The sequence below is a fragment of the Notolepis coatsorum genome (assembly GCF_963971535.1).
Source record: "Notolepis coatsorum genome assembly, chromosome: 5".
Lineage (NCBI taxonomy): Eukaryota > Metazoa > Chordata > Actinopteri > Aulopiformes > Paralepididae > Notolepis > Notolepis coatsorum.
Window position 1 is genome coordinate 125,722,327 of NC_140169.1, and position 18,170 is coordinate 125,740,496.

Sequence of the window (18,170 nt, forward strand, 5' to 3'; positions counted from 1 at the left end):
TCTAAAATCATTAAGTCTGCTATAAGCCATTATCCCTTTGTGTGTGATTATTATTTTCTCACAGTAGTGTGTATATATATATATATAATGTGTGTGTGTTTGGCTAAAGTGGATATAAAACACAGTACTGTGCAAAAGTCTTAGGCACCCTAAAATAAATTGTATTTTTTTTTTTTATTAGTGTGTCAGTAGACTACTCTTAGTACATTTTCATTTAATTCATTTTTAAAGCATCTTCATGGTTTAATAATGCAAACATATGTTGCAGGGACTTATTATAATCATCATATTGGCGTGACTGTATGCATCAAAGGGTTAAATCAAGCATTTTTAAGTGCTTTAGAGAATGTCAAAATATCGCGATATATATTGTGTATCGTGATATGGCAAAAAAATATCGCAATATCTTTTTTTAATATATATTTTTCTGTTTTCTCCCCGTCCCAATTTAGTCGTTGTGCCAATTCCCCCCCTCCCCTACCTGGTTGTTGTGCGCATGTTCTCCTACTGGTCGGTACAAGGGAACGCTGAAGTCATCCACACGCTTCCTCCGACACGTGCGGCGACAGCCAGTGACTCTTTTTTCACCTGGCAGCGAGGACTCTCATTGGTGTAGTGTAACGCGTGGGACAGGGTTAGAAATTTAAAAAAAAATTCAAAGGCTTTTTTTGCCCCCCTTAATTGATTTTCAGGGGGCTTTTTTTGTATTTCGGGGGCACAGATTTTTTATGATAAATTAACAAAGATTATAAAACATTGTTGAAACTTTTTTTTACAGTCTTCGTCCCTATGTTTGATAACGTAATGTTAATGTCTCCATATATAGGGCTCTACGCTAACCTTTTTCCCAAGGAGCACATGTGCTCCTAAATAAAATGTTAATAAATAAAATCTAAATACAAATTTAGGAGCACACAAAGAAATTTAGGAGCACAGTGAAAATTGTTCAAGTAACACACGCGCGCGCGCGCGCACACACACACACACAATGTGTGACATGGCTTGGTTTCATGTTTTGAGGTACCTTCAATTATCTGTAAATAATACATACTCTATCTAAATAGATTAAATATGATTGTCCCTGAGGGCAAGTTGTGTTGTTGTCTTGATATATCTACAAATAGCCGGTTGCCTCTGGATCAATGAATGTCTAATATTGAATAATATTATTAGCTATTTTTAACATCCCTAATTCCAACAGTCAAGAGGCTTGTTTCAAATTGATACATGAAAAACCCCACACACTCAACAACATCCACCTCAAACACAACAAAAGAACAGAGCATCTCATGAACTTATGTCATGGACTTTATGGACTGTCAGCTGAACTCGCACCAATGCATAGGGAAATAGTCAGACATCCCAGAATTATTTCATAATACAAGTTTTGAATGGACGTTTCGATTAAAATTATCCCGAAGACAGCACTGGAACGTTTGTGAGTATAGGCTCTGGCCAGAGTATGAAATACGTTGCGCGCTCAGCGCTGTGGAATGAAGGAAATGCGCATCGGGATCGGATTTGGATGTTATTCTTTGAAGTTGTGTTACAAATGGAACGTTTTTTCCCCGCGGAACACAAGTTACTTAACGTTACAGAGGTCGCGCTATGCAGATGCTTAGCTTGCTAACGTTAAGATAGCAGTGTAACTTAATGTTACACTATGCATGCTTGATGAAAGCAGAGCTCTGTCTGTCTGCGTTCGCACCTCTCAAGTACCTGTAACACGCAGCGGTCCCCGCCTCCCTCCCTCCTTGCAACAAACGTTTCACCCAAAAACTGAATTTCCGTCCAGTTTCTGAACTATTAACAGCGGAGCTATTTTGTAATATTCACTCGTCTCGCACACTGCGAGTAAATAATTTTTCCGGTTCGCACACACACATATTATTAGGGGCAAATACGAGGGAAATGCTCGCACTGTAGAGCATATATATAATTATATATATATAATTAGTAAACTGTCTGGGGCTTTTCTTGCCCCCCTTAACTGATTTTCGAAGGCATTTGGTAAATTTTCGAGGGCATCTTTGCCCCAAGCCCCCGTTAATTTCGAACCCTGGTGTGGGAGGTCACGCTGCCTTCATCAAGTCCTGCCTCCGCTGAGCAAGCGCCCAGACCTGACCTGTAGGCGTCGCTGTCCACAACGCCAGATTCCCACCCATGACTTGCCCTCCCCCTAACCCAGCCAAACGGGTTAGTATAGCGATCAGCCAAAGCCCCAAGCAATGACTCCGGGAGTCGAGACCGCAGCCTCTTGCATTGGTGACGAGCGCAATCTCTGCTACACCACCTGATCGCCATTGCGATATCATTTAGAGGCCATATCGGCCAGCCCTACATCCAGCCTGATGTTATCATTGGGAATGGGTCTGAGATCGCAAACGTCCAATACCGCCGCCTAACGCCTTGCGGCCTCTATTGCACTCCATTTGAAACTGTGGCTTGTTTGGACCGAGCTGCGGCGTGCGGTGGGGTCTAAAAATTCCGGCAAGACAAGCTGTTATTACTGATGCATCGACGAGGGTCACCCCCCCCCCCCTGTTCAATGCTGGATTACGTTGGAAACACGATCGCGATCAGTATTTGGAATGGCGATCAGATATTGGATAATACTTTCCCGCGATCGGAGCGTGTGTCTGTAATGTACTGTGTAGCGTATTCCGTTGGCGAAGCATAGAAAAACAACCTCCCCCCACCCTTTCATGCATGCATGATGAAACATAATACCGATAATCTAGCGTTGATTTCAGATTGATTATTGATCCAGGCGAGGAATGGCACGATTTATAATGAAATGCAGTAAAACGCTGTTTGGCGGCGTTTCCTGGGATTACACAGAATCACTCTAAAACTATACTCATATTCACAGCGGTATAAAACGGAAATGTATGGATGACATTTTTTTTAGTTTTTTGCATCTTGACCAGAAGAAACTCAATGACAATGTTATTAGATCCATAGCTATAATATTTAATATAGTTTTAGCACTGCAAACACCGGCAGTTATCCCCATTGAACAAAGTGCTGGCACACACGGCCATACGCCCACAGCGACCTCTGGCGTCCAATGAGTTAATACCGTAACATTATTTAATTTTCGTGCAAGGGCAGACACGTGTGTTCCACCTACATGCAGATTCACGTCGATACCCTCATGTTCAGTACTTAAGATGCCTAAAGAGGGGAGCTCCAGTAGCTCACCACGTACCGCGAGTGCTATTTCAGCGCCGTGGACAACCGCGCTCGCGCGGATCTGGGGCTGAGCGCGTTCGAATCCCGGACGGCAGCCGTGCCTTTCCCAGAGTGTCTTTCCCCCCATCTGAACCCTTTCAGCCTGCTTCTGTCGGTCGAACTTGACCAAGTATGAATGCGACGAAAAAGCGATAAACGCTAAAAAGAACCAGCTGACTGGTCAAAGTTTAAAAAAAAATATATGCCTAAAGAGACCCCCCGAATCGTGTGCTTTGCTTACACAGATTTTACATCAAATTCCAGCAAGAGCATTGCTAGATCGTATGTTTAATGTAGACCTTTTTTTATTTGTATGTCAGCTCTTTGACTGCCAGAGTGGAGTGAACTCAACCTTGATGACTTGGACTTGGACTAGGGTAATGGGGACTCGACTCGGGCTCTTCTTTGGTGACTCAGACTTGGACTCAGTCTCTTAACACTGGGGACTCGAGACCCGACTCGGTCTCGAGATTTAGTGACTCGACTACAACACTGCCAGTGGAAGCTTTTGTCCTCACCATTGTCCTTTCCCCCGGGTGTCCTCAGGTTGGAGACAGTATAGTCCACAAGGCCAGGGAGACGCTGGAGAGGGCCATCAAGATGGTGAACGACACCAAGAAGTGGGGAGCCCGCGTGGTGTATGGAGATACCGACAGGTCAGGAGAGTCTCGATTATAAATGACCTATCTCAAACCCCACCCTCTTTTCTTGATCCTCCAATCACAAACTGTTTCTTTCGGAAATAAGCGGTTCTGATTTGGAGGATCAAGAAAAGAGGGGAGGAGGTCAATTTGATTAAGTATAAATACATTGGGCTTCACTCTAATACGTTTGTATATATTTATATAGTTTTATTTACATTTTCTTTGTAAAAATGCAGCCATAGTTAGATGAGATTATTAAAGTAGGTGCAAGCGTGTTCATTAACTTGCATCAACAAGTTGCAACGACACCCGTCTTCATATTTTGGAACCTATTTTGGTTGGTTGAAACTGCTGCGATTTGGTGTGCAGTTCGTCGTTAATAGTGATGATGTCTCCTTGACGATCAATGTAACATTTCAGTAGCCTGCAACTTAAGTTGAGAGGTTTTGATGACTTGTTTTGATGGTTTGCTTCCTCTAACTACGTGTGTGTGTGTGTGTGTGTGTGTGTGTGTGTGTGTGTGTGTGTGTGTGTGTGTGTGTGTGTGTGTGTGTGTGTGTGTGTGTGTGTGTGTGTGTGTGATGTTCTACAGTATGTTTGTATTACTGAAGGGAGCGACTAAAGAGCAGGCCTTCAAGATTGGCAACGAGATCGCAGAGGCAGTGACTGCTACCAACCCAAAGCCCATCAAGCTGAAGTTTGAGAAGGTATAGCATTTTAGACGTTTGTGCACTTGTAGATGTGCGTGTTGTGCACATCTTGATATATGCGTGTGTGAATTGGCCTATGTCGAAACCCTGCACTCTCTTCTTGATCCTCAGTTTTCTCTGCATCCACATATTTTCCTCATTAGTTACTGTTCTGTGTGTGTGTGTGTGTGTGTGCGTGTGTGTGTGCGCTCCAGGTGTACCTCCCCTGCGTGCTGCAGACTAAGAAGCGGTACGTGGGCTACATGTATGAGAGCCTGGAGCAGAAGGAGCCGGTGTTCGACGCCAAGGGGATCGAGACGGTGCGCCGAGATGGATGTCCTGCTGTTTCCAAGGTAACCGGCAGCGTTTGCAGCCCACTCTACTACTCCAATCACCGTCGTTGCCGGATCTCCCGCCAGCTCACTGCTGGCACCGGCAGGCGCGTGTATTCAGCCGGGGGCAAAGGTCCTCCGACTGTCTGTCTGTCTAGACGCAGAACATCGAGTTCCCTCTGCAGATTCAGACGCGGCTTTTTATCACCGCCGTTAACGAGCAGCGACGTCACTTCATGTTATTATGCGTTTGAACAAAGCCCCGATTATTCCGAATCTGTCCCGCTCATTCATCGCGTTCATTCATCCGTAGATTCTGGAGCGCTCCATCAAGCTGCTGTTTGAGACCCGGGACATCAGTCAGGTGAAGCAGTTTGTGCAGCACCAGTGTGTGAAGGTGCTGGAGGGCAGGGCCAGCATGCTGGACCTCACCTTCGCCAAGGAGTACAGAGGGAGCGGCTCTTACCGACCGGGCGCCTGCGTCCCTGCACTGGAGCTCAGCAGGTACAGTAACTGTGTGTGTCTGTGTGTATGTGTGTGTGTGTGTGTCTCTCTCTCACATGTGGACACATGGCAGAGTGAACACGAAAAGCACCTCCTGAAAATAGGCTTTTAGTATTGGACAGGGAGAGACGGAGGGAGAAAGAGAACTGCGAGCTACAGCAGTACAGTGGGAATCCACATACTGGTTTTCCACACTGCTCATTGTCTGCCTGCATTCGAATCAGCCTGCGTGTACTACTGTACCTGAGACTGTTGCCTAGCAACCCAGCCCCTTAATGGGTGGAAAAATCTGATTTCAGAGACATGGTTTAGAGAGGGACGTATTCAGCATTATTCATGAGCAAAACCAATATTGGGTACAGTATTTATCTAGCCGGCAGGGAGGGGTGGAGGTTTGGTGCTGCTTTTAACACATTATGAGACACTTTTGCTTTTTTTATAAAGCATGTACAACCTGAATTATTAAACGTGTTTTAATCACATCCTGCATTTGGACAAAAGTTGTATAAAAAATGCATTGGAAGTCGAGGCAATTCTGACCCAAGCTCTTTTCACACAACGCCTCTTTGTGTATCTCTCCCCTCATCCCCACCCAACCACCCAGGCGTATGATGTCATACGACCGGCGCCTTGAGCCGCGCGTGGGCGAGCGTGTGCCCTACGTGATCGTGTACGGGGTGCCCGGCATGCCGCTCATCCAGCTGGTTCGGCGCCCGCTGGAGGTGCTGCAGGACCCCAGCCTCCGCCTCAACTCCACCTACTACATCACCAAGCAGATCCTGCCGCCGCTGGGCCGCATGTTCCAGCTGATCGGGGTGGACGTGTCCAGCTGGTACCAGGAGCTCCCCAGGGTGAGGCGACCACGGAGGGGACGGGAGGCTCGGCTCGGCCTGAAGGAATCGATTGAACGGCCCGCCCTGATCGATGTCTTACGATCGTCTTCGCTGAATAAAAATGGGGTTGAAAGTGAAGCGTTGGCCACTTGCCCACTGGCTCTGCCGAGAATAAGGAGCCTTGTGAGGCTGAGATAAACCTCTTGTTTGCTTCGTCTAGACTGTTGTAGAGGGACAACTAAATGGGAGGGACCTCTGTCCACGGCTACACATGTGGAATCTAATAAGAGTCATCAAATTGCAGTGGCACTGCCCTGGTCTTTGTTAGAAAATGTAGTTGAGGGTGTTTTTTTAACGGCACACAGACGCCATCTGGTGGTAGTGAGTGGAAGACAGAATATAGATGAATACATGAACCATGTTGTCAGGTTCCACTGATGCTTTGGTGCATGAAGTAAGTCTAACATCTTAAATGTAGATATTAAAGCTATTGTTAAAGATATTAAAGTAGATATAAAATAATTTAATTATTCTATCTTTTGCCATCAATCAAGACTTAATGTTTTTGATGCAGTTTGAACCTAAACTAAGCCCAAGTAGAAGATGCTTCTTTAAATAGAAAACATGTATTTGGAAACCTGTGTTACAGGGCCCCAATTTTCTGAGGACAATCCGTTTATGCGGTTATGAAAATATCTCATAGATTTCATTGTTCTTTTTCTGAGCTACGTAGCGCAACATTAATGATGAGCTCACCCTTTTTTTTTACTGAAGAACCTAGACGGTGTTTCCTAACCACGTCTTTCGTCTCCGTGTCCAGATCCAGAAGGCGTCCTGCTCCACAGCGGCAGGGGGGGAGGAAGCCGGCAGGAAGGGGACCATTTCTCAGTATTTCACCACGCTGCACTGCCCCGTGTGCGACGAGCTGACCCAGCTGGGGGTGTGTGCGCGCTGCCGTGCTGAGCCCCAACGCGTGGCCGTCACACTGTACCAGGACATGCGGCTGTGGGAGAGCCAGCAAGACCAGCTGCTAAAGGTGAGAGACGTCAGAGGGGTTAGATGTTAGGGGAGAACGGGGACAGGGTGGTTAGATATTAGGGGAGAACGGGGACAGGGTGGTTAGATGTTAGGGGAGAACGGGGACAGGGTGGTTAGATGTTAGGGGAGAATGGGGACAGGGTGGTTAGATGTTAGGGGAGAATGGGACATGGTTGTTAGATGTTAGGGGAGAATGGGGACAGGGTGGTTAGATGTTAGGGGAGAACGGGGACAGGGTGGTTAGATGTTAGGGGAGAACGGGGACAGGGTGGTTAGATGTTAGGGGAGAACGGGGACAGGGTGGTTAGATGTTAGGGGAGAACGGGGACAGGGTGGTTAGATGTTAGGGGAGAACGGGGACAGGGTGGTTAGATGTTAGGGGAGAATGGGGACAGGGTGGTTAGATGTTAGGGGAGAACGGGACATGGTTGTTAGATGTTAGGGGAGAATGGGGACAGGGTGGTTAGATGTTAGGGGAGAACGGGGACAGGGTGGTTAGATGTTAGGGGAGAACGGGGACAGGGTGGTTAGATGTTAGGGGAGAACGGGGACAGGGTGGTTAGATGTTAGGGGAGAACGGGACAGGGTGGTTAGATGTTAGGGGAGAACGGGACATGGTGGTTAGATGTTAGGGGAGAACGGGGACAGGGTGGTTAGATGTTAGGGGAGAACGGGACATGGTTGTTAGATGTTAGGGGAGAACGGGGACAGGGTGGTTAGATGTTAGGGGAGAACGGGACATGGTTGTTAGATGTTAGGGGAGAACGGGGACAGGGTGGTTAGATGTTAGGGGAGAACGGGGACAGGGTGGTTAGATGTTAGGGGAGAACGGGGACAGGGTGGTTAGATGTTAGGGGAGAACGGGACATGGTTGTTAGATGTTAGGGGAGAACGGGGACAGGGTGGTTAGATGTTAGGGGAGAACGGGACATGGTTGTTAGATGTTAGGGGAGAACGGGACATGGTTGTTAGATGTTAGGGGAGAATGGGGACAGGGTGGTTAGATGTTAGGGGAGAACGGGGACAGGGTGGTTAGATGTTAGGGGAGAACGGGGACAGGGTGGTTAGATGTTAGGGGAGAACGGGGACAGGGTGGTTAGATGTTAGGGGAGAACGGGACATGGTGGTTAGATGTTAGGGGAGAACGGGGACATGGTGGTTAGATGTTAGGGGAGAACGGGGACAGGGTGGTTAGATGTTAGGGGAGAACGGGGACAGGGTGGTTAAATGTTAGGGGAGAACGGGGACAGGGTGGTTAGATGTTAGGGGAGAACGGGGACAGGGTGGTTAGATGTTAGGGGAGAACGGGGACAGGGTGGTTAGATGTTAGGGGACAACCGGGACAGGGTGGTTAGATGTTAGGGGAGAACGGGGACAGGGTGGTTAGATGTTAGGGGAGAACGGGGACAGGGTGGTTAGATGTTAGGGGAGAACGGGGACAGGGTGGTTAGATGTTAGGGGAGAACGGGACATGGTGGTTAGATGTTAGGGGAGAACGGGGACAGGGTGGTTAGATGTTAGGGGAGAACGGGACATGGTTGTTAGATGTTAGGGGAGAACGGGGACAGGGTGGTTAGATGTTAGGGGAGAACGGGACATGGTTGTTAGATGTTAGGGGAGAACGGGGACAGGGTGGTTAGATGTTAGGGGAGAACGGGGACAGGGTGGTTAGATGTTAGGGGAGAACGGGGACAGGGTGGTTAGATGTTAGGGGAGAACGGGACATGGTTGTTAGATGTTAGGGGAGAACGGGGACAGGGTGGTTAGATGTTAGGGGAGAACGGGACATGGTTGTTAGATGTTAGGGGAGAACGGGACATGGTTGTTAGATGTTAGGGGAGAATGGGGACAGGGTGGTTAGATGTTAGGGGAGAACGGGGACAGGGTGGTTAGATGTTAGGGGAGAACGGGGACAGGGTGGTTAGATGTTAGGGGAGAACGGGGACAGGGTGGTTAGATGTTAGGGGAGAACGGGACATGGTGGTTAGATGTTAGGGGAGAACGGGGACATGGTGGTTAGATGTTAGGGGAGAACGGGGACAGGGTGGTTAGATGTTAGGGGAGAACGGGGACAGGGTGGTTAAATGTTAGGGGAGAACGGGGACAGGGTGGTTAGATGTTAGGGGAGAACGGGGACAGGGTGGTTAGATGTTAGGGGAGAACGGGGACAGGGTGGTTAGATGTTAGGGGACAACCGGGACAGGGTGGTTAGATGTTAGGGGAGAACGGGGACAGGGTGGTTAGATGTTAGGGGACAACGGGGACAGGGTGGTTAGATGTTAGGGGAGAACGGGGACAGGGTGGTTAGATGTTAGGGGAGAACGGGGACAGGGTGGTTAGATGTTAGGGGAGAACGGGACAGGGTGGTTAGATGTTAGGGGAGAACGGTGACAGGGTGGTTAGATGTTAGGGGAGAACGGGGACAGGGTGGTTAGATGTTAGGGGAGAATGGGGACAGGGTGGTTAGATGTTAGGGGACAACGGGGACAGGGTGGTTAGATGTTAGGGGAGAACGGGGACAGGGTGGTTAGATGTTAGGGGAGAATGGGGACAGGGTGGTTAGATGTTAGGGGAGAACAGGGACAGGGTGGTTAGATGTTAGGGGAGAATGGGGACAGGGTGGTTAGATGTTAGGGGAGAACGGGACATGGTGGTTAGATGTTAGGGGAGAACGGGGACAGGGTGGTTAGATGTTAGGGGAGAACGGGGACAGGGTGGTTAGATGTCATGGTAAATGGTGCATTTCTTTTTTTGTGATTTATTATCCAAAGCAATTTTGTTCCTCACATTTGTATCTATTCTCTCACACATTCACACACCGACTGCAGAGGCGACCATGCAAGGCGCCAACCTGCTCATCTGGAGCAATTAGGGGTTAAGTGTCTTGCTCAAGGACACTTCGACACTCTGCCAGAGAGGAGCGGGAATCTAACCGGGAACCTCCGGATTACCAGACGACTGCTCTAACTCCCGAGCCCCTAGTGGTTAGAGGGGAACGGGGACAGGGTGGACATCCTGTTAGGACAGCGTGGTTACTTGTCGGATGTCGAAGTGATTACTGTGTTAGGACAGTGTGGCTAGATGTCATGTCCGGGTGGTTACTGTGTTAGGACAGTGTGGCTAGATGTCAGGGTGGTTATGGTTACTGTGTTAGGACAGTGTGGCTAGATGTCATGTCCGGGTGGTTACTGTGTTAGGACAGTGTGGCTAGATGTCATGTCCAGGTGGTTACTGTGTTAGGACAGTGTGGCTAGATGTCATGTCCAGGTGGTTACTGTGTTAAGACAGTGTGGCTAGATGTCATGTCCGGGTGGTTACTGTGTTAGGACAGTGTGGCTAGATGTCATGTCCAGGTGGTTACTGTGTTAGGACAGTGTGGCTAGATGTCATGTCCGGGTGGTTACTGTGTTAGGACAGTGTGGCTAGATGTCATGTCCAGGTGGTTACTGTGTTAGGACAGTGTGGCTAGATGTCATGTCCGGGTGGTTACTGTGTTAGGACAGTGTGGCTAGATGTCATGTCCAGGTGGTTACTGTGTTAGGACAGTGTGGCTAGATGTCATGTCCAGGTGGTTACTGTGTTAGGACAGTGTGGCTAGATGTCATATCCAGGTGGTTACTGTGTTAGGACAGTGTGGCTAGATGTCATGTCCGGGTGGTTACTGTGTTAGGACAGTGTGGCTAGATGTCATGTCCGGGTGGTTACTGTGTTAGGACAGTGTGGCTAGATGTCATGTCCAGGTGGTTACTGTGTTAGGACAGTGTGGCTAGATGTCATGTCCAGGTCGTTACTGTGTTAGGACAGTGTGGCTAGATGTCATGTCCAGGTGGTTACTGTGTTAGGACAGTGTGGCTAGATGTCATGTCCAGGTGGTTACTGTGTTAGGACAGTGTGGCTAGATGTCATGTCCAGGTGGTTACTGTGTTAGGACAGTGTGGCTAGATGTCATGTCCGGGTGGTTACTGTGTTAGGACAGTGTGGCTAGATGTCATGTCCAGGTGGTTACTGTGTTAGGACAGTGTGGCTAGATGTCATGTCCGGGTGGTTACTGTGTTAGGACAGTGTGGCTAGATGTCATGTCCAGGTGGTTACTGTGTTAGGACAGTGTGGCTAGATGTCAGATGTCGGGTAGTCGCCCATTAACACTTTGATTGCCAGCATGGCGTGCACTATTTATCGTTGAATGCCACTTCAATGATAGCGCTCTAAACGCATAATCTATGTCTTAAATTATGGCTATGTGTCTAATCTGCCCGTCGCTTATCAATGACTTGTTTGCAGTCAACATTGTTGAAACGGATTGTTTTTTAATCGGTTAATTTCCGTTTTATAGCATTTTGAAAAGCCCTCGTTTTCTTAAGTTTCAGGAAAATATATAGATTCCGTGATAAACGGCATTTACTGGAATATTCTGGAATACACAAAACTGTAATTTTTTGGCCTATTTATGAATAGTTTTCAAATAAACGCTAGATTATCGATAGTATATTTGTACTTATGCACGCTAGAGAAGCGGGCTGAAAAATATATTCTCATTTCCTGATCAGCACACACACACACACATACACACATGGGGCAAACGCTGATATATAGGTGAAAACAGATCCGATTACCCCAAGACTGGTAAAATAAATTGCTTACCTCAGATCAGATGTTCTCCAAAAAGATTATTCCAATTCCTGATCGCCATTCCAAATATCAATCGTGTTTATTGATTCAGCGCTGGGTACTGTAAATATGTATTCCACGTTGTTTTGCGGCTCTGCAATCACTTCGGTCTCTTCAGATGCCTCGCCGGAAAAGTAAAATGAGGAAACTGGACCCCCCCCCCCCATCAGTCTAATCCAATGGGGTGCAGTACCACAGGGAGAGACGATAGGGGGCGGTATTTTCCTAATGGCGCTCAGAGAGAGTCTGCAGCACTAGCGTGAGGCTCAATTGATGAAATATGAATTAAAATCGCTAATAAAAAGAAATACGACAAACAAACGCTATATAGCGTTGCTGGCATTCAACTGACGGCACGAACGAATGACAAAGCGTCCGCGGCACAAGTGTTAAGATTTTGAAAGTGTAGAGTGTATAAGGGACATTATGATGGAAGCATATGATAGCCATTCCCATGCTCAGTTATGTCTCATACGTTGTTGCAGCAATTGATACCATTTGTTATAGGGGAGACCGGGGCACAGTGGATCAGAAATCTTAGATTTCAGCTTTTTTCCTGGCTTGATGACAGCATGGTTCTGGTCTATTGTGGAATTGATAGCAGAATATGTTCTCTATAAAACATGTCTATCATATCCTGCCAACTGCCAAATATGAGATGCTGAGATGGGGTTGAATGTAAAAATATATTTGATCCACTGTGCCCCAGTAACGGGGTACAGTGGATCGCTACCTGGGGCACTGTGAATCAGTCCAGATATGATACATTATTTTTTCACAAACAGCATCTTTATTGTGTGAACGAAGCAAAGCTTTCATGTACAAATAAGACATGTCAACAATAGACATATCAACCACACCAACAGTTGAAAATACTGAAACAATATGAAATGTTTTGCTATACTAGTAGCTATGTAAAACCCAGCGTAGTGCTGGGAACTTTCGCACACGCATCTGACACATCCTGTACATTTGGGAAAATGAATGTGAATGATACATCATGGTCTCTGACTTCTGTCTGTCCAGGTTTACTGATGTACAAAGGGCCCCTCCTGGCTACATTCCTATCTGTGAACAAGATAATCATGGCAACACCTAACATTGTATTATTTTCATGGTTATAATGAAAAAAAATGCATCGCAAACTAAACGATTGATTTGGTGCAAAATCTAACTATTTTTGACAACTCAAGAATTGATAAACATGGTCAAAAATCCCTCAAATACCACACCAGGACCTTGAACACCATAGAAAATGTCATGCTGTGATTTGGTATAAAACATTTGACATTTGGATATTTCTGTAAGAATTGCATTTTTCTGCAATTGGATGGCGAGCTCTTCTGTTCTGGAAATTGCTCAAACCCCCCTGATGGTCAATAAACCTAGAAAATACATACATGAATGCCTGAAGCCCCAGGTCTCTTAAGATAATGACAGCCTCATAAAACCACAGACTAGAGGTCACAATCGGTCATTTTATACAGTGAGGTCAAGTTAAAAAAAATTATAATTGTCTCACTACACTGAAATGGCTACTATGGGGATTGACATCATCACACATGAATATCATTGGGCTCATTGGATGAGACGAGAGTCTCAGATTTCCAGTCATACCCATACTGTTCAGGGACAGTATGAATACACATAGAATAGGTGAAAATAACACATTTGTACTACATTTGTTGTGCAAAGAACTGCATGGCTCTTACCCCAAACTGCATGGGATTAGCATACAGTGGGCGTCTGTAAAGGGGGGGGGGGCTCGTGGGTACTCATAGAAGAACCCATTTTCAGTCAACGTTGACAGCTGCATTGTCACCCCCTTCACACACGTCCGCAACCTAGGTATCATTCTCGACCCCACCCTTTCCTTCCTCCTGCATGTCATCCAGATCACTAAAACCGCCTTCTTCCACCTCAGGAACATTGCCCGTCTATGCCCCTCACTATCCTTCTCTGCTTCCGAAACACTGACCCAATCACTTCCCGACTGGACTACTGCAACAGCATTCTGTATGGCACATCCACCAAAAATCCTCAATAAACTACAATACGTCCAAAACTCTGCTGCTCGCATGCTCACCTCCACCCGCCGCTCCGACCACATCACCCCCATCCTCCACGATCTCCACTGGCTCCCCATCATGTACAGGATTCAGTTCAAAATTCTACTCATCACCTTCAAAGCCCATCACCTGGCCCCCTCCTACCTCTCTGACCTCCTTCTCTACCACACGCCTACCCGCTGAGCACGGTGCACCTCACCCCTGTACCACACGCGTGAATACTTTCCCTAAGCCAGTTGTACTTTTGCATGATCTGATTGGCCACTGACGTTTCTGGTCATGTGACGTGTGCGCCAATCGTGGGACGGCAAGCTCTGCGCCTATTTCCGGGTCTAACAGCCTGCAAACTACCTAACGCCTAGTTTATCACTGGTTAAGCTTAGGCGACTCTTTCGAAGTTGGTTAAGGTTAGAGTTTGGAATCAGGACTGGTGTTCTATCGGCCTGCTCTAAGACTAACTCTAACCTTAACCAACTTCGAAAGAGTGCCTAAGCTTAACCGGTGGCAGAACTTGCCGTCCCACGATTGGCGCACATGTCACATGACCAGAAACGTCAGTGGCCAATCGGATCGCGCAAAAGTACAACTGGCTTAGGGAAAGTATTCACGCGTACCACACAGCCCTCACCTCACCTCTCTGTACCACACAGTCCTCACCTCACCTCTCTGTACCACACAGCCCTAACCTCACCTCACCTCTCTGTACCACACAGTCCTCACCTCACCTCTCTGTACCACACAGCCCTCACCTCTCTGTACCACACAGCCCTCACCTCACCTCTCTGTACCACACAGCCCTCACCTCTCTGTACCACACAGCCCTCACCTCACCTCTCTGTACCACACAGCCCTCACCTCACCTCTCTGTACCACACAGCCCTAACCTCACCTCACCTCTCTGTACCACACAGCCCTCACCTCACCTCTCTGTACCACACAGCCCTAACCTCACCTCACCTCTCTGTACCACACAGCCCTCACCTCACCTCTCTGTACCACACAGCCCTAACCTCACCTCACCTCTCTGTACCACACAGCCCTCACCTCACCTCTCTGTACCACACAGCCCTCACCTCACCTCTCTGTACCACACAGCCCTCACCTCACCTCTCTGTACCACACAGCCCTAACCTCACCTCACCTCTCTGTACCACACAGCCCTCACCTCACCTCTCTGTACCACACAGTCCTCACCTCACCTCTCTGTACCACACAGTCCTCACCTCACCTCTCTGTACCACACAGCCCTCACCTCTCTGTACCACACAGCCCTCACCTCACCTCTCTGTACCACACAGCCCTCACCTCTCTGTACCACACAGTCCTCACCTCACCTCTCTGTACCACACAGCCCTCACCTCACCTCACCGTACCACACAGTCCTCACCTCACCTCTCTGTACCACACAGCCCTCACCTCACCTCACCGTACCACACAGTCCTCACCTCACCTCTCTGTACCACACAGTCCTCACCTCACCTCTCTGTACCACACAGTCCTCACCTCACCTCTCTGTACCACACAGTCCTCACCTCACCTCTCTGTACCACACAGCCCTCACCTCACCTCTCTGTACCACACAGCCCTAACCTCACCTCACCTCTCTGTACCACACAGCCCTCACCTCACCTTTCTGTACCACACAGCCCTCACCTCACCTCTCTGTACCACACAGCCCTCACCTCACCTCTCTGTACCACACAGTCCTCACCTCTCTGTACCACACAGTCCTCACCTCACCTCTCTGTACCACACAGCCCTCACCTCTCTGTACCACACAGTCCTCACCTCACCTCTCTGTACCACACAGCCCTCACCTCACCTCACCGTACCACACAGCCCTCACCTCACCTCTCTGTACCACACAGCCCTAACCTCACCTCACCTCTCTGTACCACACAGCCCTCACCTCACCTCTCTGTACCACACAGCCCTCACCTCACCTCTCTGTACCACACAGCCCTCACCTCACCTCTCTGTACCACACAGCCCTCACCTCACCTCTCTGTACCACACAGCCCTCACCTCACCTCACCTCTCTGTACCACACAGTCCTCACCTCACCTCTCTGTACCACACAGCCCTCACCTCACCTCACCTCTCTGTACCACACAGCCCTCACCTCACCTCTCTGTACCACACAGCCCTGCACGTCACCTCTCTGTACTGGAGTTCTGGAACTCTGTTCTGGAAGAGTGGTACTGCCCCCTGGGGAGAGAAGTACATATGTTCAGGGCTTTTCTTCTGTTTGCACTCATGCCATCAATAGATACGCTGAAGTGACGTAAGCCAACCCTGCCTTCTCTCCCCGGAGAGCGGAGATCACACAAGAGGAGAGCGCTATAATGGCCAATGACGAACTTGAAATACATAACCTACAAATATGAGACTGTTCTGACCGCACTTCATTTATTGGTATTTCAATTATAATACGAGGTTGAGCACACTTGGGAGAATGCTGGACCAACACTTGCGTCACTCATGGTTCCTCTGTGCTGGGAGCAGCCCTGCCATGAGATGGGAAAATCCCAGAAAAACGGGGATCAGGAACTACGATGGTCTTCAGTTCCTGCAGTGCGGACACAACAAAAAGGGGGTACTTCCTCCAACAGTTCCTGAACTATGAAAAAAATTCCCTCCGGGAGTATGGACTGTACTCTGACTGGGTCGTGTTTGTTGACATCGATGAATTTACTGATGTTGTTAGATTTACCAGAATAGTAAGCTCTGGGTCAGTAAGTCACTGAAGGGTTTGTTAAATTAATAAAATAAAAAAAAACAAGCACTTATGCAGGGCAACCGTTCAGAACTTGACTGCCTATAAAACAGGACGTTGTAACCCTGTGGTATGTGCCACTGTGTGGTGAGCCACCAGGAAGCCTCGCTACGTCCCATTCTTAATCCTGTGTTCATGTTGTCACACGGCCAGCAGAGGGCTCCAAAGATAATGTAAACAAGTCTGTTGTGAGTCCGGTTGCCAAGAACAACCACCCAAAGGTCCTCGATGACTACAGGTCAGCTGCCCCGACCTCCCTGGTCATGAAGTGCTTTGAGAAACTGATAAAATAGGAACTTCTGGACTAAACCTGACGGCTTCTTGATTAGTTTCAGTTTGCATACAGGGCCGGGCCACTTGAAGCCTTTTTACAACGCTTCCGGGTTCCCGTTTTGCGCTCTGATTGGCCAGGTCATGTGACATGTGCGCCAATCGTGCGACGGCAAGTTCTGCCACTGGTTAAGCTTAGGCACTCTTCGAAGTTGGTTAAGGTTAGAGTTTGTCTTAGAGCATGGCGATAGAACGCCAGGTAGTTTGCAGGCTGTTTGACGTGGAAATTGGCAAACACGCTATTGGGCGCACATGTCACATGACCTGGCCAATCAGAGCGCCGGAAACGCGGATGCGTTGTAAAAAGGCTACACGCGGCCGGGCCGGGTGTACAGGATGCTACTTACTGCCACCTTGCTTGACCTTTTATTCAAACACCTAGAGTGCAGTAAGACTTGCACCACCCTCCTCCCTCTCAGCACCACCCTCCTCCCTCTCAGCACCTCCCTCAGCACCACCCTCCTCCTCCCTCTCAGCACCACCCTCCTCCCTCTCAGCACCTCCCTCAGCACCACCCTCCTCTTCCCTCTCAGCACCACCCTCCTCCCTCTCAGCACCTCCCTCAGCACCACCCTCCTCCTCCCTCTCAGCACCACCCTCCTCCCTCTCAGCACCACCCTCCTCCTCCCTCTCAGCACCTCCCTCAGCACCACCCTCCTCCTCCCTCTCAGCACCACCCTCCTCCCTCTCAGCACCACCCTCCTCCTCCCTCTCAGCACCACCCTCCTCCCTCTCAGCACCACCCTCCTCCCTCTCAGCACCACCCTCCTCCCTCTCAGCACCACCCTCCCTCTCAGCACCACCTTCCTCCTCCCTCTCAGCACCACCCTCCTCCCTCTCAGCACCACCCTCCTCCCTCTCAGCACCACCTTCCTCCTCCCTCTCAGCACCACCCTCCTCCTCCCTCTCAGCACCACCCTCCTCCCACTCAGCACCCTCCTCCTCCCTCTCAGCACCACCCTCCTCCTCCCTCTCAGCACCACCCTCCTCCCACTCAGCACCCTCCTCCTCCCTCTCAGCACCACCCTCCTCCCTCTCAGCACCACCCTCCTC

General features: G+C 48.8%; 1 protein-coding gene across 1 annotated transcript in view; it reads left to right on the forward strand.

Annotated features, from left to right (window-relative positions):
• Positions 1–18,170, forward strand: part of rev3l (REV3 like, DNA directed polymerase zeta catalytic subunit) — a 126,835-nt gene that overhangs the window by 105,604 nt on the left and 3,061 nt on the right. The window contains exons 26-31 of the mRNA XM_084314925.1: positions 3,781–3,890; positions 4,471–4,585; positions 4,783–4,920; positions 5,213–5,403; positions 6,008–6,254; positions 7,057–7,272. Of these exons, the coding sequence (XP_084171051.1) occupies positions 3,781–3,890; positions 4,471–4,585; positions 4,783–4,920; positions 5,213–5,403; positions 6,008–6,254; positions 7,057–7,272 (1,017 nt within the window). The remainder of the gene's footprint in view (positions 1–3,780; positions 3,891–4,470; positions 4,586–4,782; positions 4,921–5,212; positions 5,404–6,007; positions 6,255–7,056; positions 7,273–18,170) is intronic.